The following is a 21,844-nucleotide window of genomic DNA, read 5'->3' on the forward strand; positions in this document are numbered from 1 at the left end:
ATACATATTTTGGATATTAACTTGTTATCGGGTATCTCATTTGCCAATATCTTCCCCCATTCAGTAGGTTGCCGTTTCATATTGTTGATGATGTCCTTTGCCGCGCAGAAGCTTTTTATTTCGGTGCAGTTCCAGTAGTTTATTTGTGCTTTTGTCTTCCTTCCCTGAGGAGACACGTGTAGAAACACGTTGCCAAAGTTGAGGTCAGAAGAGCTCACTGCTTGTGTTTTCTTTTAAGGAGCTTTATGGTTTCAGGTCTCACATTTCGATCTTTGATCTGTTACGAGTTTATTTTTGTGTATGGGGTGAGGACTTGGTCCAGTTTCATTCTTTCACATGTTGCCGTCCGGTTCTCCCGACACGTTTATTGAAGAGGCTCTTTTCCTCCATCGGATATTCTTGCTTCCTTTTCTTTCTTCTTTCCTGTGGCCGTGGCTGGGACTTCCAAAGCCCTGTTGAAGAAAAGTGGTGAGAAAGGACATCGCTGTCTCGTTCCTGAACTTGGAGGAAAAAGCTTTCAGTTTTTGACCTTTGAGTGTGATGTTAGCTCTGGGTCTGTCTTGTATGACCTTTCTTCTGTCACGGTCCACCTTCCAGGTTTTAAGTAGTTCTTTCCTCCGTTTATCCTGGCTTGACTGCGTCCTCAGTCTCTCTGTTAATAGATCCCGTGGCTCCTTTATTTCAAAACAGGGGCGTGGCCTGACCGCTAGGCCCCTGTGGGTGAGCCCGCAGCCACTGTCCTCCCCGCGCTCCTCCGCCTCCTCCCTCCCTCCCACGTTTCCTGCTGCCTCCACTTCCCCATCAAAATCGGTCAAGATCACCAAATAGCATCCCTGGGCCCAGAGCGAGTGACTACTTCTCATTTCATGTCCTCCTCTGGTAGCGCCGGCTGGCCGCGGTTGCTGCCGCTTTCCTGCTGCCGCTTTCCTGCAGCCTCGTCCCCCGGGTCGTACGGCCGCTGCCACTCGGTCTCCTTCACTGTCTCTTACTCGGTCTCCTTCACTGGCTCTCTTCCTCTGCCTGACTTTCAGCTGTCTCCGTGCCGCCCGGGGCCCTGGGCCTGCCTCTCCTCGGCCTCCGCGCCACGTGGGGTGCTGCCTGCTCCTGTTCCCTGCTCCGTCCTCGGGGCCTTGGACAGCTCATGGCCCGCATCTCATCGTGCGTGTGGAATGGGTGAAGTCAGTAAAGTTGTGTCAGACAGGAGTGAAAATCCATTCTTCGAAGGGAAGTACAGTCAGTTCCCATTGTGGTCATGTTCTGGAAATACGCCGTGAATATCCAACGATCACTCCCGGGGCTAGGCTCCCGTGCGGCTCTGGTCACCATGTTGTCATCAGCTAATGAACACACGATCTTGTTTTATGGGAGATTCTGTTTAAAGGCATCTTACCTTAATACGTATTGTTGATTTGTCAACAGTGAACTCACAACAAACGACACTGTAACTCGTGCTAAACAAAGCTTATCTGACAAACGTGATTCTCCGGAAGGCAATCACAGTCTCCTTGCCCTTGGGAGCACCAGCCAGCACTGTGGTTGGGGACCATTTTAAACAGTGACATCACCAACCAAAAGCACAAAATACGAGAACATAGACCATGAGAAGGACAGTGGTTCACAGAATGAGCTGAAAACAAGAAGGCAGAGTGTCACCTTGTCCAGCCTCCACTGGGGGTGTTGGGTCAGTCACGTCCACGTTTTCTGGCCCCTCTGTGCATGTCTAGGATGGCTGTGCAGAGACCACGAGTATTCATTTGGCGGGGGGGTGGTGACGCAGAAACTTGAGCAACCAGGCAAATTTACAAACACAGAATAATAGTAAGTTAATAGTAAGTTTTGTGGGGTTTTTTTGTTTGTTTCATCTTAAAGAGAAAGAGTGCACAAGCAAGGGGAGGGGCAGAGGGAGAGGGGGGGAGAGAGAGAGAATCCCAAGCAGGCTCCATCCAGGCTCAGCGCAGAGCCCGCCCGACACGGGGCTCGATCCCACAACCCTGGGATCATGACCTGAGCTGCAATCTAGAGTCGGACGCTTAACTGACTGAGCCTCCCAGGTGCCTCAATATTTACTTGTTTAATAAGAAGTCGGTATTGCGTATGCCAACTTCTCTTCACTATTTCCCTGTCCTACAATTAATAAAGCTGAGGCTCCAGCTTTTAACTTCATCATGGAAGAAATGCGTACCAGGTCTTGTAACTAGTAAACAACAGAATCGAGACTACAGTCTGATTTTCCTGAGGGGCCTGTCTCTCCCGGTCCCTGGCATCCACCCCTGGTACGTACCGCGGGGGAGCACTCGCCCTGTGCTTAGGTTAGCGTGAATGCGCTTGGACATTACCAAGGAGTTTTGGCCCTTAGATGTAGCTCTTGGGGGTGGACCACTTCACCACTGAAGCAGATGTCACGGGTAAGATTAGCCCGTTTTTTAGATATGACCCAATTCGAGAGATTTTTGTGTTTTGTTTGGTGGTGTTTTGAAAGGTTTGAGAAACAACCCAAAATCTAATCATAGGCCTATTTTCAATCATCCAACAAATGTAAAACCGGCTGCACTTGTGCCGGGCGGTGCCAGACCTGGGGGTACTGCCCGAGCTGGCGGGGGACACCACCAGATGGCCAGTGGTAACGTGATAACCGCCAAAGGGAGAAGTAGAGAACGCAATTAGATGCGCCCCAGACAGTCCCTGAATCCCGAAGAAGGAGCAGGGAAACTGGTGGGGGGAGCCTGGAGAGGGAGACGTTGGACAGTGATGGAGGGAGCACCCTTGGCCCCCGGGCCGGAACACGTTGCACAGCAAGTGTGGCGCCAGGCGCCCTCCCAGCTCCTCCTGGCCCAGCGGACCGTCTGCTCACCAAGCAGGCTTGTGGTCCTAACGCGGCGTCCCCACCAATTTCCAGAGGGAAGGGGCTGCTCAGAGAACTCAAGTGTTGGGCCCTGAAGGAAGTTCTTGCTGCACACGATCACATTCTGGCTTCGGATGGGTCTCGTCTGAGTTTGGTCGGCCTGGTGACTGAGCCCTCGCCGTGTGCCAGGCCGCGTCCGTCGGTACAGACACCCCACGCCCGTCCTGCCTGCGCGGCCGTGCGACCTCTCTTGATTCTGCCCTCCACTTGAGAGTCGGGTCCTGGATGGGATCGGCAGCTTCTCCGAGCTGCGGACGGACCCCTGCTCTGTTTGCATAAAGGTTAGCCCGCTGCTGTGGGAAAGAAGTGATGTTCTGGGTAAAAGGGGCTGCGAATCGGGCACTTGATTCCACTGCCTATTCTATTCTAAGTCATAAGAGCCTGTAGTTCCCCCCACAGGCATGTACGACGTCACTTTGCACACACGTGGCTCTGGCCGCCGCCGGGTCTGTTAGCGCCTGGTCGTGCTGAGCACGTTGGGCCGTCGCATCCGTATGGAAATGATTGATTCCAAGCGCTTTCCTGGAAATAGTGTGTCTTCATAAAGGGGCCCTTGGAACTTATTCTTTCATTTTTTCTAGTAGTTGGGTTTCTAAACTTAAGTGTGCCTTTGTTACACCATGTAAATCCAGCGTCAGAGCTAATGGAGAGGAGTCCTTTCGGGTAACTTTGTATTTTGTGTTCTGCGTGAATTTTCGCCTAAGGGCATCTTAGTTACAGTGGAAACATCGCTGAGGTTTCAGATAGCCAGGACTTCCGGGTCCCCCGGGCCGCGCCTGTCAGGTTATCTCTGTTCCGGGTGCCCCGCTCAGGTCCAGAGAGGTAGGTCCCGGGTCGCCGCTGGCTCGATGGATGGGTACGAGCTCGAAGCACCCACCACAGCCGCATCCCGACAGACACAGACAGGCCGCCCGTGGAAATAGTGGGGATTGCTGCTTCTGTGATTTTTCTACGGTCCAGGATTCTCGTTGCTCCTAGATCTGAACCGACCCGGGGATTTACTAAGAAAACAAGCGCAGAAATAGAGACTGGGGTCCATGTGGGCATTAGCGGAGATGGGGTGGGTGTGAGGTAGTATCTGTGGAGGGTCCGTTGCATCTGCTGCTTTCTGTGCAGGACGTGTGCGCTTAGTTCTAACATCACCTTGTGGGTGGGGGGTGTCCCCACTTGAAGTGGGCACAGGCAGGTAACGGTGTAGAGTGCCGGCTGCGGGCCGGTATCTGCAGGCCCCCTGCCCCCCGACAGTTCCACGGAGGAGCCGTGGTCCCCAGCCCACGTGTGAGGAGATGAGACTGAGAAAGATCGAGTCCTCTAGAGGTCGGTTATTCGGGGCCCATCGCCTGTCAGGCACTGGTGGCGAAGTTCCAGGACCACAGCTGCGAGCGGGGACGTGAAGCCTCTGTCCTCATGGGAGCTCACGTTCCGGGGTGTGTCCGGGGTGTGCCCGGGGAGCCGGCCGTGAGCCGCCGTGGGGCGGGAGTGAGCAGGATGGTGTGAGAGAGGAGCGAGAAGGGCCCCCTGGGAGGAGGGGGGCGGACCCGGGGGGGGGGTAGTCTGTCCCCGAGCTCATCTTCCCACTCCGCTGTGTTCTGGGACCGTCCCCGCGGTCCCGTCCCGTCGCCACACGACCACCGTTGTGAGCCCACGGTGCTCCACTGGTCGTGCGTGTGCGCCTCGACGCGCATCCGCATGTGTGAGCAGACCGCGCCCGTCGCGACCAATACGTACGCGTGTGTGTTTTGTACTTTCAGCTGACACCGAAGATGTGTGCATCGTAGAAAGATTGTTCTCCAGCAGCCTGGTGGCCATCGTTAGCCTCAAAGCCCCGAGGAAGCTGAAAGTTTGCCACTTCAAGAAAGGCACCGAGATCTGCAACTACAGCTACTCGAACACCATACTGGCCGTGAAACTCAACAGGCAGGTGAGCGACACCGTGCCCGGGCCGCCAGGCGCCCCCCCCCCCCCCGCTCCCGCGCAGCTTCCAGCCGGCCCTGCCGCCACCCGGTCTCCCCCGGGGCCCGGGAGGGCTGGCGCTCCTGGGCCCCAGCCCCGGGCCGCCTCCCCGATGCAGCTCCGTCTCCTCGCCGGTTCTGCTCCGACCACACTGTCCCCGCGCACGTTCTCGGGCTCCGCCGGGTTAACTTCTACTCTCGTCAGGACACAAGCCTAGCGCTCCCCTGAATGCGCACGCGGCCGTCGAGTGGCGTCAGGGTTTGCGTCCCTCCTTTCACTTTCACGGATGCTACTTAAAAAATACATCTGTGGGCGTCTTTTTCCTTTTTTCTTCTTTTTTCTCTTTTAAACTTCCTGTCTTCCCCACACTCCCAAAAACATCTGGCCCAGAGTATGCGCTCGGCGGCTGGCACCGGAGCTTGTTTCGTGAGACCACCTCATGGCTTTCGCTTCCCTACGAAACGCAGCACCGTCCTGAAGATCCTTCAGCTTTTCCGCGACAACCACGTATTCCTCGCAGGGAAAGCTGTCGACGTTGCCCGGTGCAGAGCGCACGTCGCCGCGCCGGGGTCTGCGGCGTCCGACCGGGTGGAGTGGTTGCACCGGGGGCGCGCTGGTGCGATTCAGACTGGGAGGGGGGCTGTGATCTGCGGAAGTGGGTCAGAGCGGGGGATTGTAAGGCGTGACCTGTTGAACGCTTTTGAACCTAAAACATACAAGGGTCCGTGCACGCACCAGCTGCTCTGCGAGCCGGGCCGTCTTCCTTGTGTGAATCGTCCCTTGGCGCATCAGCTGCAAGCAGTGATTCTCCTCAGAGCGGGGTGTGAACTGCACCTGCAAAATAATGAGAGCGCACAGTGAGTTTTCGTGCTTTTAAAAACCCCTAGGCTTTTGGGGCACCTGAGTGGCTCAGTCGGTTAAGCCTCCAAGTCTTGGTTTCTGCTCAAGTCTTGATCTCAAGGGATCGAGCCCAGTGTGGGGCTCTGCACTGACAGGGCGGAGCCTGCTTGGAATTCCCTCTGTGTCTCTATCCCTGCCCTCCGCTCCCGCCCCTGCTCCAGATAGATCGATAGATATGGCACCTGGGTGGCTCACTTAGTTAAGCAACTCTTGATTACAACTCAGGTCATAATCTCACGGTTCGTCACTTTGAGCCCCGTGTCGGGCTCTTTGCTGGCAGCATGGAACCTGCTTGGGATTCTCTGTGTCTCCCTCTCTCTCTGTCCCTCCCATACGAGTGTGCTCTCTCTCTCTTTCTCTCTCTCGCTCACTCACTCTTGCTCCTCATCTCGCAAAAATTAAAAAAAAAAAAACAAAAAACAGAACCCTAGGCTTTTATTCTCGTTTTGCCATGCTTTATTCATTTATTCATGCTTTATTTCTGTTTTTTTTTTTTTTTTTAAGAGAACATGTGCACGCGCACGAGCCGGGGAAGGGGGCAAAAGGGGGGATGGAGAGAGAATCTCACGCAGGCTCCATGCTCGGCACAGAGCCTGACACGGGGCTTGATCCACGACCTGTTCCGAAATCAAGTGTTGGCCGCTCAACTGACTGAGCCATCCAGGCGCCCCCAGCATGGGTTTTTGAAAGCAGCTGACCTTTCCCAGACCTGTCCAAGGCACCTGCTCTGCTTTTCACGAGGGGAGGAGTGAGCCAAACAAAAACAAACCAAAAACACAAAATGAACTCTTCTTAGCTGTAGTTCACCAGTGTCTGTAATAGTGAATTAAATCTCACGGTTAGAGGTCCTGGTACAGTCGGCAGAAGTGGTCACGGGAGCAGGCACTGCTGGCTTTGGACGTCACACGAGTGGTAAATGAGGAACAAAGCCGCCTGGTCACGGCCAACGTCCTCTGTGCCGCGAGCGTCCAGTCCGCCTGGTGTTCCAGAAGGAACAGGGAGCCTCCGTATCCAGGAGGCGGTTAAGACTGGGGAGCAAGCATTGTGTTGTGTCTTTATTTTTGGTTTTCTGTTGCGTCCCTTCCCTAGCGGCTGATAGTGTGCCTGGAGGAATCTCTCTACATACACAACATCCGGGACATGAAGGTACTGCACACAATCAGGGAGACCCCTCCGAACCCTGCAGGTAAACGAGTTGCGGGAAGAAAGTGTCATTGCCTGATTCTGCCTCTCACTTATTTTGATTTTATCTTAGAGTGTGTGTGCACGTTGGGGGGTGGGGGGGCGGGTGGTGGGCAGAGGAAAAGAGGGAAAGACTCCTAAGCTGGCTCCACGCTCAGTGCTGAGTCCCATGCGGGACTTGATCCCACAACCCTGGGATCACGACCTGAGCTGAAATCAAGAGTCGGACGCCCAACCGGCTGAGCCACCCAAGTGCCCTTGGTTCTGCCTTTTAAAGATTAGCCATTTTGTCCATATAGCTTCTACCCAGATAGACCGCTTTGGAAAGTAGTGATCTTAAACCAAGCTGCTTTCCCTCTGCTGCTGGGCTTGTGACCACGTAAACCATTGGTTTCGTCGGCTTCCAGTTCTGAGGTTACTGATCGGTTTCGAGCAAAGGCCTTCAGTCTGTTTTCATAATCTTGTCACTGAAGGAGGTGGTTGGGGCTGTGGCGCTAGAAGCAAGCCCGCTCGGCAGTCGCCAGGGCTGGCTCAGGGTCCCCTTTGCTGTCTGCGTTCTTTGTTACGTAAATGCCAGCTTCTGTCTAACAGCGGAACAGAAAACCCTCTCGTCCTAACTCTCCTGGGCCTCCGTGTGTTACCACAGGCCTGTGTGCGTTGTCGATAAACAACGACAACTGTTACTTGGCGTACCCGGGCAGTGCGACCATCGGAGAGGTGCAGGTCTTCGACACCATCAACTTGGTGAGGCTCCTTTTGTGCTGGGGTCACTCGCTCGAACGTCCTCGTCCCCGAACCGGGTGCCGGGGAGCCTTCAGCCTCCTCGTTTCTGTGGCTCGGCCCTGCGGTTTCACTGCCGCCTTCCTGGGGGCACAGCGGGTCCGGGTGACCTCTCCCTGCAGATGGATCCCCGTGGTCACGCCCGCAGTGCTGAGCTCGGGCAGACTGGCCGCTGGAAGGGCTGGAGGGAACTGTAGCCACTTCGCGGACGGCCCGCTTGGAGCAGCCTTGCCTCGGGCCCCACCCCCAGTAAATCAGGTGGACGTGGCCTTGGTGTCAGCTGGCGTGGTGTCGGAGGCCCAGCCAGTCAGCGCTTCAGCCTCGTGACGGGGGCGGCGGGGAGTGTGGTCTCGCCGCGCGGCGGCCACGGCACGTCGGTCTTGCCTTCCAGAGAGCTGCGAACATGATCCCGGCTCACGACAGTCCTTTGGCGGCGCTGGCATTCGACGCCAGTGGAACCAAGCTGGCCACCGCCTCGGAGAAGGTACGTCTGCCGCGTGGCCCGACGGGAACCCGGTCTGGGGGCTTTGGCACACTTTCTCGGTTCCGCTCACACAGTCGAGCGACCAGATGGGTTTCTGGGTCGACCGGCTCCCAGACCAGCACGGAGAGCGGCCCCCATGGCGGCCGTGGGACGAGCCACCCAGACTGCGGTGAGAGTGTGGGGGCGACACGCCCCACGTCCTCCTCTGAGACGGCGCTGGCGGACGCGGTTCCGCCCAGGGTGGGTCTGAACACATTTCGGTGCACGCTCTCCTTTCCTTCTGTGTTTGCTCACTTATAACAAGACAGTGACCGTGTCGAATGTATCACCTACATCCTCTTTCGCCCTGCGTGTGTCGTATTTCGCAGAGTTAAAAACCCTTCTAACGGCTGTACGGCACTTGGTTGTGCTTTACCAAGACGTCACCCTGTGGGGACGTTTATGTTCTTCCTACTGTTTAGATTGGAATGATCACATTTGGAATATAGATAATAGTGTGTTTGGCTTACATACAGATCTTTTTTGTGCCTCTCGGTTCACTTAAGAGATTCCAATGAGCAGACTTTCTGGATTCAAAGGATGTGGTTGTTGTAAGGTTCTCCCCACACCGCACAGGGCGACTCCCTTCTGCTTGGGCCTTCCCCCCCCCTCCTCCCCCCCCCGCCTTCTTGACACCGGAGGGGCGTCACTGTCTTCCCAGCTTGGCTGCTACGTCTTGTTCCTTTGCAGCTCCTCTGGTCTCCTTAATCCCGTTCTCCCCTGTTCCGGCTTCTTCTGTGCGGTTCCCTGCTGCCCAGCTGTGCTTTGATGCTTGCTCACCGACAGCCTAGGTAGCCTGCCTCCTGTCTCCTCTCCCCTTGAGCCAGCCAACCACGTAAGATTTGAGAAAAGTCCGCTTGAACTCCGCCGCAAGGGTCCCCCAGTCTCAGTAACAACAGCGCTGCCATCTGTGGCTCCCTTAGTCGCCAAGGACACGGGTCTTTTATGTTCATGACCCCATCCCATCCCCCAGCAAGGTACACGTGTTCTCGTTTCATATTGAGGGTTCAGAGAGATTAATCATTTGCTCGGGGTCACCAAGCTGGGTGGCAGCAGAGGTTTGGACTCCAAGCCTGGCTTTGCTTTTAAACACCACTGGACGATTGCGTCGTCGCCTTGTTCGCTTCTAGGGCAGTGGCGGTGAGCTTCTGTCACCCCTTGGGTAATAAAGTCTCGTCTCCGTAGTTCTCATCAGGTCAGAGAAGCACCCTAAAGCGTCTTGTGGAGCCTCAAGGCCGGTAAAAACAGAACTGGAGCTTTCTGGACAATGAAGAGCAATCTCCTGATTTGCTTTTAGCCCGAATACTCTTGGTGCATGGGGTCAGCCCTTGGCGGCATCCCGTCCTGCGGGGCGCTGGGCCGTGTCCAGCTATATGCTTGATCCTGCGTTCAGTGGGCACAGCGAGGCTCCTTACCAGCTCACCGTTAAGTAGTAGTACACAATAGGTATGCCATTAAAATAAATTTCTACATCCGAAAATTTAGACTACAGAGGACAAAACCTTTGCTGTGGTTGTTGTTGTAGATGAGTGTGCTATTTTCTCCTTTTCAAGTCTCAAGAATTGCAAACTCATTTGGTATCTTTTTATCCAGAGAGAATCACTATGTTTAAAGAACGTTTTCCAGAAGGAAACGATTCCTGGTGTTCTGTAATTAGGTTGCTTATAGCTTATTTATTTATTTATTTTTACTATTTATAAACACGTCAGATAGCATAGAATGGTTTTCACACTAAAGAGTTTGAACCTTCCAAAACACATTTGGCGTCAGGTGACCCTCTGAGTAATTCTTCCTGCCTCCGCACATTTGAGATACTACCTGTTTTCAGGTTTTCCTGGGAGTCTCTTCCGTGTGTGTCTTATGACCGTAGCTGGTTAGTATTCTTTTAACATCTGGATGTCAAAAGCACTACTCGTGCTCACTCTCTTGGCTGTTCTGTCTTACTGTCTCAGATGTTCAAGTCCTGTCCTTCCAGGCACACGTCCCCGTTCTCCAGGGCAGCGGCAGGAAACTGGCATCTTGAGAATGGCTCATCCCCACACGGGGAAGTAGGGCCGCTCACTGCTCGTTCATACGCTCCTTTGTCTGAGTCATATGGGTTTTTTTAGTGTTGGTCCTACCATGTATAAGTTGGGACTTACTCGTTTTTAGGCCATTAAGTAACATTTCCAGCCAGTGGTTCCCTTGATCAGTAACTCAACCTGAAGCAGCAAGAGAGGCTGTCCGGGTGAGGGGGGGGGGGGGGGGGCGGTCCTTGAACCTCTCAGACCACCGAGTGAGGTGATGCTTCCTGATGTGCAGCAGGGTCGGCTCGTAAGAGTTTAAACTTCACGTCACGTAGAAGGACCAGAACTGTTGCACACTTGACTCCAAGGGTATCGGGGTTTAGAGCAAGCAGGGAGTTACAGCGGCCGCATTTGAAGAGAAGCGTAAATGTTGAGTACGCAGTAGAAGCGGGAAATGTTCCCGTGGGCAGAGTGGGGTGCTGCTGGCGTGCAGGGGGCGTGTGGAAGCTGCTGGTGAGTGGCGCCCCTTGTGTTTCCTTCACAGTGTGATGTGAAGGAGACAGAAGGTTGGGCTTACTCGGTTAAAATCCCTTTTTCTTTCCTTTTTCACCTGTCAACAGGGGACCGTGATTAGGGTGTTTTCCATTCCAGAGGGACAGAAACTCTTTGAGTTCCGGAGAGGAGTTAAGAGGTAAGATACAAAAGTCCCAGAACTGGTTTTGGAGTTGACATTTGGATTTCGGGTGTGTGTTCTCTGGATTGAGTGGAAACTTAAAGCAGCCCTGAGAGCCCCATTTCAATGCACAAGTGTTTCTCAACCCAGCCAGACGGTCAGAGGGGACTTGGGAGTCGTCCTGACGGGTAAAGGAGCACGTTTATAACGCCAGCTGGCTTTCTTCTGTCTGCCACCCCCCCCAGAACGGAGGGCAATGGCCAGGCAGCCCAAGAATGAGGAGGAAGCGGCCTGACTGGGCCCCCTGGAGCCATGTGGCTTCCTCGGCCTGCTCTGAGGTGGCAGGCCCGTGAGTTCCCGACCTGCTCATCACGCTCCTGTCCTGCTCCTCTACTCAGAAAACCCCTCAGCGTTTGGTGCTCCCTCCACTAATCTCCCTGTCCGTCTGCACACCTTGCCGGTTCTGTACTTGGCACCCCCTGGGTCCTCTTCCACAGGACTGGCTCTAGGGCTCTGGTCCCTGTCCTGAAGGGGCCACCGATAGTGCCCACCCCAGGGTGGGAACTGGGCCGGGAGGTTTTCCAGAACCTGCAGCTGTTGGCCACCCCCACTTCTGGGAACCTTGCATTGTGTATCAGCACTCCCTCTCATCCCTGGGGTCCTTCCCAGAGACGGCACACGCGTGCTTTAGGGTCCCGTCTCCAAAGCCAGATGCCTCAGTCCCTCCCTATTACTGCTTCCTAGGTTTCTTGCCTTTTTTCTCCTGGTTTTCCTTACATTCACCTTTCTCGATTTCTCTACTGCTGCTGCTTCTCCATTTCCTCTCCCTGTGTCTCACTTCTGCCCTGGAGCCTCTCCTCCTGTGCTGTGCGGCCCCACAGGTTCCCACAGGCTCCTAAACCGGGTTGTCTGTGTGCTGGTGGGTCCACCTGTGTGTGTGGCCCAGGCTGCTCTCCTGACACGCACCTGTATTTCTCCTGCCTGCTGGATGCTGGGCCCCCCGGTGACCCACCAGAAGGTGCCCCCCATCTGCCCTTCATCGCTCACGTGCCTGATCTTGGTGAACACCGCCATCATCGACCTGGTGCCTGGGTCAGAGGGGCTCCACACTGGCTCCTTTCTCCCAGTCAGGTGGCAGGGGTGTCGGCACCCTGGGTCAGTCCCACCAACCCCCTGTCCCTTCCGCCCCTGCCCTCCCGGTTCGAATCACCGCCGTCTGACCTCTTGTGTGCCTCGGTCTCCGTCGTCGGCCCCTTCGGTCCATTCTTCAGACCGTGGCCCAGGTTGCTCTTTGAGGGTGTCATTGTCAGTAAAGCACACGCCCGTTGGGGGAGTTCCAGGCGTGCCTCCTGCCAGCAGGGCCGACCGCAGACCCCCCAGCCGTGGTGCGTGAGGCCTGCCGTTCCCTGCTTTTCCAGCTCGGCTGCCCTGGCCCCGTGGCTCCCAGCTCCGGCCACACTGAACGCCCGCTCCTCAGAGGGAACTCTCTGCACGGGGTCTCACCTGTGCGATCTCCTGTGCTGGGTGTCAGTCTGTGACCCGGCCGACTGCCGACCCTCGCGTGGCAACAACCCTTCCCTCCACGGGTCTCTGGCGCCGCCCACTCGGACTTTCCGGCTCTCCTTTCTTGCGGCAGATTAGTGTCCGCGAACCCGGCTCACTGAAGCTCCGTGAAAGCAAGAGCCCTTCCTGATTTCCCCGCTTCATCCCCAGAGCTTGGCCCAACACCGGCACTTCGCAGGCACCCGTTAAACACGTACTGACCTGACGGGGCAGACGCATCTTGTACTTCTCAGTATCGGGAGCAAGTGCAGGTTCATTTGAGGCTTTGAGATTTTTACAGCGGTTTTTAAGATAAACTGGAGAGTCTCAGCGTGTTGAAAGTTCTGCTTTCCTCTCCGATACCACCAAGGTTGCCAGTCTGCCTTGCATGTTAAGAATTGCTAGGATTTGAATTATTGGACTTTGTTTTATTAACCTGAGTGCTGTAAATCCTGCCTGATTCAGCTAAAACTGGTTTAGTGAAGCCCTGAATCCCTTTGTTATTTGGAATTTCAAAGAAAATTAGCCAGCAGTATGGTAAAGAATTGCTCTTAATTTATTATCTTTAAAACATTTTCTTTTCTTCAGAAAAATTTTTGAAAAAGCGTCTGGAGAGGAATAAGAAAGACGTCCGTAGACTCAAGTGTGCCAATTCCGAGAACTTTTCTTCTCTGACTTTAAAGTCCCTGGAGAAAGGTTGCTAATCGCCCCTTGGAGGCTCGCGGGCGACCGCGTCACTCAGGCCTCTTTTGCTCACCCGCAGGTGTGTGAGCATCTGCTCCTTGGCCTTCAGCATGGACAGCCTGTTCCTGTCCGCGTCCAGCAACACCGAGACTGTGCACATCTTCAAACTCGAGACTGTGAAAGAAAAGTGAGTTGAGTTGCAGAGACATGTTTGATTTAAAAATAAATAAATAAATAAGCACTTTCTCCACTGACTGGGTGGAAATTCCAGCACGGATGTTGTCCTGCCTTTAGACATTTTTGCCAGTAAACACCCCGGAGCTGCCTCTCGAGTAAGTGTCGCCAGATGTGGGCTCAGCGGTGAAATGACTTCCCTGAAAGATGAGGCCGTGAGGCAGGGCAGGAGGGTGGGGGACGGGGGTGGTGTGAAGAGGGACGTCCTGGGGTCTGTGCACGTGTCCCCTCGTACCACTGCCTTTACCCACACAAGACGCCGGAGTGCGTGCTGGCTCCAGCCTGCCCACAGGTGGTTTCTGCATTTAAAGCAATTGACTTAAATTCCGCGTTACTCTGACGGGTGTGCGCAGCGAAGGAGAGGTTCTTTTCTTAACTTTTAAAAAGACGCCCACGAGGTTGAGTGTTGTTAGTTCACGTGCTGTCTTACTCAAAGGAATATTTACGATAACTTAACAAATACATCCAGGTGAACAACAACAAAGTCGGGCTCTGGGGAAATCATTGAGATGTGTGCTCATGAGGTTTCCGTAGACTTCCTGTTGAAAAGTTCTGGGGCGGAGGGCGGGTCGTGAGTCTGGCCCCGTGCATTCTCACTTCTGCTGCCAAGTGGGGAGCCTGCCCGTCTGCCACCGTCTCGTGTGGCCCCCTGGGGGGAGCAAGGCTCTTCTAGGTTCTGAAACCCGACAGGCCTCCTCTGACCCTTCTCAGGAGATGCGCCCACAGCGTCCCCAGTCTCTTGAGACTTCGTCGTTCTCTACGCCCCTTCTTCCCGAGGTGTGGGGAACCCCTCTTCCAGTTTCAGGGCTGATACTTGCTTCTGTGAGTGGGACCTGGTCGTTGTCCTGGCGAAGAGCCCGCCTTTGTGTATCTGATAATGGTTCTTCCTTCTAGACCTCAGGAGGAGCCCACCACCTGGACCGGGTACTTCGGGAAAGTGCTCATGGCGTCCACCAGCTACTTGCCCTCCCAAGTAACAGAAATGTTCAACCAGGGCAGAGCCTTTGCCACGGTCCGCCTGCCTTTCTGTGGCCACAAGAACATCTGCTCGCTGGCCACGTGAGTAGGGACAGGGGTCACCTCTCTCTCTCCTGCCAGGGTACATCCAGTCAGGAGCCTGGTCTCGGATCACTGCAGACGGTGGAGGTGTGGCCCGGTTAAGTTGCTCCCGGCCCGGGAACAGCCCGGAACTTAGGCCCTTGCAAAGCTTGGTCAAGAGTTAGGTGGAAGTGGAGGGAACCCCCAAGTGCCTCTTCACCGTTACTGGACTGAAATGCTTCTCCTGCGTTGTTCTGATCCAAAAATTCTTCCTCTTTCTGTTTCTGTCGGGAATATTGGTCGTGTTACTAAAGAAACCGCCTAAGTCTGAACTATAGGAGGCCGCCAATAGTTAACCTCTTGGGACCTACAAAACCTGCAGTGTGACCTAGTCCAGGGCTGTCTGTGTCGCTCTGGAGTGGGGCTTCAGAATGCACAAGGCGCCTGGTGAGCTTCGTCGGATTGTCCAGAGCGTAGCCACACAGGGAGATACTGTCTTGAAAATTCCGCGATAGCACGTCTTCGTGATTCCGTGCACGTCACAAACGTTACTTGACCTCCTTTTTGTCCAACTACCGTAGTTGAAATATCTACGCTTAGCCTTCAGGGAAGCCATGGAAGTGGTTTTGTTCCCAGCTCTCCTGTGGGCTTGGGTGTCGATTCGCACGAAGTGCACCCGCAGCCCCCATGCTGTGGCCTCAGGCGGCGGGCGGGCGCCATCTCTCTTCTCACCAGTGGAGCGCACGAAACTAACTGTGCTCCTTTGGGGCGGGGGGTGAGAGGCCTTTCTGGCCGTGCCACAGGCGAGTGTTGTATGAAAGCGGAGGTCCTAGAATCGGGCTCCTTCTGATTCTTCCTAGAATTCAGAAGATTCCCCGGCTACTGGTGGGAGCTTCCGACGGGTACTTGTACATGTACAACCTGGACCCCCAGGAGGGAGGCGAGTGCACCCTGATGAAGCAGCACAAGTAAGTGGGCCTCAGCCGGCCAGCACCGCCAGCGCGGGCACTGTGATGTCAGGCACCCCCCCACCGCCGTGCGTTTGTCCGGTTCCCCAAAAGCCAGTGACACAGATGGGCATGTGCCGGCGGGGCTGGCCTGTGCCGCTGAGGAGACTCCCTTGCACAGACAGAACTGGGTGAGGGCGCGGGCCCCGGCTCTCGGCGCCAGTCTGCTGGTGGCCCAGTGCGGTGACCGTGCAGAGATTGGACAGGCGGCCGGTGCTGTGCTCGTCCGTCCCCGGGCCGGGCCGGGCCGACCGAGGCGGGAACTTAGCCTTTTCCAGGAAAGGGATGACGCTCTTGGTGTCGTCCACGGTGCACTGAGCGTTCTTGGAGAGCCTGCTGCCTCAACGTGGGACACAGGTGTTCTCTTCGAAAAGAAGGAATTCATATTTGTTCATTGGGAAGAGTGCAGTTCGCTGTTGCTTTTGCGTTTTTTGAATCACGCAGGAATTCCCCTAACAACGATACTATAATACTGTAACGTTATAACCGGGGTCTTTTTTTTATAGCAGATTCTACTTATGATCCTCAGTCTTAAAAATGGGAGATTATCTCAGTGGGTATAACTTTCACCAGATTTCCCAGGTAGAAATCTTGGTGAGAAATCCGAGTGAACACAGGGAATGAGCTTCTAGTCAGCACAGTGGAGGGAGCGCACACGCGTGTCCGTTTTGGGTGAGCCTGTTGGGTTTTCCGCGGCACTTCTGGCCCCACAGGCCCACGAGGCCGAGTTGTGAGGACCCCTGACGGCCTCGCCGCGTCTGTTTTCCTCCCTCCCTCCAGGTTGGACGGCAGCATGGAGACCACCAATGAAATCTTGGACTCGGCCTCTCACGACTGCCCCCTAGTGACGCAGACTTATGGCACGGCTGTCGCCACAGGTACTCACGTGCCTTCGTCTCCGACCAGACTTGGTAAGGGCTGTGCCGCAGGCACGGAGGTAGTTGTGTGCGGCCCGTGCCAGGCGCTGCTGCCCTCCCCCCCCCCCTTTCCCCTGGGCCGGGACGGGCAGTGCCCTGAGGCAAGCTGTTGGCAAGGGGGCGGGGGTTCGAGGCTGAACTACTTGTATTCGTTTTCGAAGGAGGAGTGGTCATGATGGCTCAGGCTGCTTTGGGTGCGTGTGCATTGTCCCTGGCTTGCTGCTAAAATATTACCCTCAATTTTGACGTTGCCAAGGGGGCGTCCTTGGTCCCGTGTGATCGCTCACCGGGCGAGCGTGTGGCACCCCCTTGGCACTGGGAGGCACTGGGAGGCACTGGGACCCTGGGAGGATGGGACTGTAGGCCTGCCTTCGGGGCCCCTCCTGCTGCGGGACAGACACAGGGGAGGCCACGCAAGCGTCCACCCCACCCCCCACCCCCAAAACCACCTTGACCTCAGGGGGGCGATCCTGTCATTTTGCTCCCACGGGAGACTGTAGGTGTCACCATCACTCTCTGCGGTGAAGCGGCCCTTTCTGTCGGGTAAGGCCCTGGGTGTCTGGTGACGAGCATCCCGCATCACCAGTTCGAGAACTGTTCCCACTCTCCCTGTCTGTGGAGGAAAATTTGCGGCCTGGCTGTCGGGAAGCCCCGTTTACTGTGTAGCCATCTCGTTTGACGTTTATGAATTTTGGAAAATACCTGATTCACCTGGGGCTGCCCAAGGCCGCGAAAGGCTTGTAGTCAGAGAGGGAGGACAGTTCGGACTTAGTGTGCGCCGCGGCCTGTAAACATGCTGACGGCCGTGTCCCCGCGCGGCCTCCGTGGCCGCTGGCTGCCGCCGTCCTGCCTCCCAGCCCCTGAGCGTGGCCGCGCTGTCTTCTTTGCAGCCTACGCCGACGAGCTGGGAGCCGCAGGCGGCGCGTGTCTGGAGGAGGAGGCCAGCGCTCTGCGGCTGGAGGAAGACAGCGAGCACCCCCCTATGATTCTTCGGACAGACTGACCTTGACCTGTGAACTCTGACCCCTGAAGCAGAGGACACTGGCTTGACAGAGGACTTTGTGTTATGCTGCTATGAACTTTGACCTGAGTTGGGGAGAGGACGGCAGAGACTTCAAAAGAAAAAAAAAAAAAGATTGTAGCCGTAGTGTCATTCCATACTGTCGAGAAATACATTGTTTTCACTTCAGTGGCTTTTAATCCTGCTTAGGAATCTTAGCTTTTTGTTTGTTTTCTCTTTTTGCCAAAATTAACTGTTCGGTGAAGCCCTTGAAACCTCCTTGCTTTGCATGCATTAATGTGCCAAGCCAGCAGAGGAGAGGAGAGCTAGAAGCCACTTTACGACACCCGCAGTTGTCTGGTTTTTAAAATCTGTACATAGTGAGGAGCGTCCTCGGGGGACGGCAGCATCTCGCAGTGGTTGTGGGTGTCCAGGCGGACCTGCTCGGCGGGTCCAAGAGCCTTCTGTGGGCTCGCCAGGCTGGGGCGTCAGCCGTGGGGAGGAGTGCTCACTCCCCGGAGCCCCTCCCGGGCCCTTTTCCCCGTTTTATTTTGTTAATTAAATTCTTTCCAGATTGGATTACTCTGGGAATTCTTGCTTGTCGGACTTTTATTTTGTTTCTGGCCTTACTTTCCACGTGGGTATTGGAGGAGAGCGATTCTTTCTGGCATTAAAAACCTTGTATCGGGACAGCGCGTGAACTTGAGAGAGCACCCGGGAAGGCCAGCGCCGAGCAAAGTGGTCTGGTTTGTGTGATTAAATTCTCTGGTCTTTAATTTTCCTGTCGAATAACTGGGGGGGGGGGTTTGTTTGCTTTTAGGGAATTTAGTAGCGGCTCCCTGGACCCACAGAGCACAGAATTACAGCGTGGTGGCTACCCGAGTTGCCCTCTGACCTTGAGCCCCGCTGACTGTCACGGGCTCTCCTCACCTGCGTCAGAAGTGGTAGAGAGAGCTAGAAACGGGGAGGTTGGCTCTGAGCGCCTGCCTTCCAGTGCGATACGTGCCTTTTCCATTTAGTCTTTCGGAATTGTCCGGCAGAGTGACGCGGGGCTGTGGTCACGGGTCCCAGTGTTTGCCCAGCTTCCCTTTTCGTTTTCACAGCCTGAAACAACCGCAGATACCTCAAACTCTGCATTCCAAACCAAGACACCTAGCAGGTCAAGTTTTGAGGCCGTTCAAACGGAGTTAGCGGCATAGAGGATCGTGGTGGATTCTGTGGAATGGTGACAGTTGAGGATAGAAGTGAAAAAGCAAAAATGTGTCTGCCCTCCCTTTTCCCTTTGTCGGGCATTTGAACCGAGGCGGGAGAGGGGCAGAGCCATCTGCTCCGGGTTGTATTTGTCTGGTCTCGGCAGTCGTGCGGCCTGGAGGAGGGGGAGAGGCACCTGCTTCAAGTGCCTGACCTCGAGGTCAGCCCACGTGCCTGCGGCTGTGTGCCCGGAGGTTCAGGTAGAAAGCCCAGGTGCAGGGGGCACCCAGAGTAAGCTCTGACTGTGGCAGAAATCTCCAGAAACGCCGGTTGTGGCAACGAGTGGACGTGCCGTATCAGTCGAAGGTGAGGGCAGAACATACCCTACTTTCCTCTGGAGGCTGGAGGCGGGCACGCCTGCCAGCGTGACCCGCAGTCACGGGGGTGATAGGGTGTGCGTCTGCTGAGCCCCGCGCAGGACACGGCCTGCCCGAGTCAGACCCGGAAGGCCCACTCGCTGTCCCCTCTGGAGCAAGGCGTTGCACTCCATGTCTTTGGTTGGTGCCTTTGGCCAGGGTGAGTGTTCATGGGAAAACTAGCGTCAGAGGCCACGTGGCGGACGTGGGGCCCTCAGCTAGGGTCTCCTGACTACCAAAGAGAGAACTGCCTTTCCTGTTGTGTGTTCGGTATTGCCGAGCTGGGTACCTTTGCGTCGGCCTGCACGCTTGTGGCAACATGAGGAGTCACGTCTGCTCTGTGGCTCCTCCTGGCCAGCAGTGCGTGGCTTTGTCTGTCTTTGGGATTGGTGGCCCTGTCAGCCGCCATCTCCTCGACGGTGGGACGGACGCTTAGAAAAGGTGGCCTGAGTGGCTGTGACTGTCACTGCCTGCCCTGTCCCGAGGGGCAACGACAGGGCTGGCCAGGTGCTTCTTTGTGCCTGGGCATCAGCAGGCCGGAGGCGCATGCGGGGGGCGCTGGAGAAGACAAATCTGGGAGAAGCCGCTGAGATGCACATTAGCAGGACTCTTGCTGCCGCACCCGAAGCTTAAACAAGACGGGACCCCAGCCGAACCAGACGGGGCACTGACGTGCTGAACTCCAAGCCGTAGGCAGATAGTAACTTTATTATGTCCTCACTTTCCGAACTTCCGAAAGAATCACGGGGTAGGAAACAAACCTGGAAGCCTGCTTCATAGAGCGGTGTGGACTGGGACCAAACCCTTTGTGTTTCCTAAAGCAGCGGAAGCCACAGTCAGGTGGAAGCTGGAGCCGAAGACGCCTGCGGCAGCCCCCGATCCTGGCACCGTACTGTCAGCTGGCCTGGGTGGGCCTGGGGCCTCGGTCTCCTGTCCCTGCCCCGAGGGCGGGACATGCATGCCGCAAATGCCCGGTTAACCTTTGAAACAGAAATTCGTCTGACCAAACGGAACCGATGGTTCTTCTTCGGTTCTCGTTTGAATACTGAGCCGGTGGGAAAGGTGAAACGAGAACAGTGTGATTATAAGGCCCAGTCAAGGTCACGTGGCTCCCTGTCGTCCCTGCCTTTCCCACGCCCGGATTCCAGGACCCTGAGCAGCTGCGGGAGTGGGTCTTGGGCAGGAGGGTTGCTGGGGGAGACTGTCCACGGTCACCCCAGAGCAGACTCCCTTCTCCCGGCACAGGCCACAAGCTCGGGCCTCGTCTGTCCCACTCCCGTGCAGCGGCCGCCCCCCTCCCCCCACCCCCCCCCGCCAGCCAAGGAGGGGCTCCTGGGCGCTGCCTACTCAGATCCATTTGGGGAGCCAAGGGGAAGATGGTGGGTCACGTACAGAAAAGACTAGATGTGCTCAGGTCACAGGCCAGTCAGTGGTGGGAGCTGAGTTCCGGGCTCATTCCCGCTGTCGTCCGAGGTTCTGTGCGGCCGTCTGCGGGGTGTGCGTGGGCCATGCTGGTTTGGTTTTGTTTGTCCCCTGCCCTATGTGTCTGTAGGTCCTGTCTTGTGCATGCGGGGAATGACAGGAGCCCTCGGCTAACATGCGTGTATGACTCTGTAGCTAGTGCAGCTGAAAATCCAAATATGTTACTTTACAAGTGTACTTAATTCTTAAACTGACGGTGGACGGGCGGAAAGGTTTTGGATCGGGTTCTGTGGTGTCAGACGAAAAAGAGTGCGTTCAAGCCGTTGGTATTCTGTGTGGGAGGAGTGCTTTCTATAGAATTCTCTTTTGTGAATGACTGCTTTCTTACTGAGAACGTACGATGACAGCTCATCGCCAAGCCGGTCTCACTGATGTATATTTGGGCTCCTACCAGGTCCTGACCCTTGGCCCGTATTGTACCTTTTCATTCTGTGGGTTTTGTGAAGCACAAAAAAAATTGGATTTTGAGGCGTGGCCAACCCTTCTTATCCTTCCCCGATATCTGACCAGGAAAGTCTTTAATTTGGAAAAATTAAATCTTTTTAAAGCTCAGAATTTCAAGGCACTGTTTCGATTCCTCACTCCTATGTTGTATCATTCTTTACTGAGTTGTAATTTCTGTCCCTTCTTACATTTCCTTTGTAGGTGAAGCCGTTGTATGTGCTGCCAGTGTATATGGGTAGGGGGGTGAGGGAGGGAGGGAGGGAGGGAGTGTGTGTGTGTGTGTGTGTGTGTGTGTGCGTGTGTGGTGCACGTGCGCATGAGGGGGTAAGGTGTGTGTGTGCGTGTGCGCACGCGCATGCCGTGGGCAAACGTGCTTACCGATTCCACATCCGAGCGGAAGGCCCCTTGCTGTTAGCGTTTATAACTGCATTAAGAAATTAGAAGCTGCGATGTCCTTTTCTTCGCGGCCTCGTTGCCGCCTCACAGGCCCTCCATCTCATCTGTCTCGTGTTTCTTTTTTTTTGATTTTTTTAATGTTTATTTCTGAGGCAGAGAGAGACAGAGCATGAGTGGGGGAGGGTCAGAGAGAGAGGGAGACACAGAATCAGAAGCAGGCTCCAGGCTCTGAGCTGGCAGCACAGAGCCTGACGCGGGCTCGAACTCACAGACCGTGAGATCATGACCTGAGCCAAAGTCGGACGCTCAACCGACTGAGCCACCCAGGCGCCCCTGTCTCGTGTTTCAATGCGCTGTCCTTCTGCCTCGACCACTTGGGCAGAATATCAGAGTCCTGAAGCCCAAGTGACATCTCATAAAGGTTTTCCTCCGGAGCTGATTCCTGTCCTCTGTGGAACGGACGACAGGCTCCTCGGCCTCATCTGCCAGATGTTCCCAGGACGCGGCCTCTCGCGGGCTGGGCAGGGTTGAGCAGGTGCGTGCGCTCGCCCCGCCCCCGAGGCCGTGGGGTTCT

The 21,844-nt window shown here is 55.4% G+C and overlaps 1 protein-coding gene across 1 annotated transcript in view; it reads left to right on the plus strand.

Moving 5' to 3' along the window:
* The window catches only part of WIPI2 (WD repeat domain, phosphoinositide interacting 2), a 39,022-nt gene extending 21,090 nt beyond the window's left edge, over window positions 1-17,932 (plus strand). The window contains exons 3-12 of the mRNA XM_060649596.3: window positions 4,654-4,823; window positions 6,845-6,941; window positions 7,584-7,681; window positions 8,109-8,201; window positions 10,867-10,937; window positions 13,225-13,332; window positions 14,274-14,438; window positions 15,278-15,385; window positions 16,205-16,335; window positions 17,232-17,932. Of these exons, the coding sequence (XP_060505579.1) occupies window positions 4,654-4,823; window positions 6,845-6,941; window positions 7,584-7,681; window positions 8,109-8,201; window positions 10,867-10,937; window positions 13,225-13,332; window positions 14,274-14,438; window positions 15,278-15,385; window positions 16,205-16,335; window positions 17,232-17,344 (1,154 nt within the window). The 3' untranslated portion in view covers window positions 17,345-17,932. The remainder of the gene's footprint in view (window positions 1-4,653; window positions 4,824-6,844; window positions 6,942-7,583; window positions 7,682-8,108; window positions 8,202-10,866; window positions 10,938-13,224; window positions 13,333-14,273; window positions 14,439-15,277; window positions 15,386-16,204; window positions 16,336-17,231) is intronic.
* The last annotated feature ends 3,912 nt before the right edge of the window (window positions 17,933-21,844 follow it).

The sequence above is a fragment of the Panthera onca genome, chromosome E3 (genome assembly GCF_046562875.1).
Source record: "Panthera onca isolate mPanOnc1 chromosome E3, mPanOnc1 haplotype 2, whole genome shotgun sequence".
Lineage (NCBI taxonomy): Eukaryota > Metazoa > Chordata > Mammalia > Carnivora > Felidae > Panthera > Panthera onca.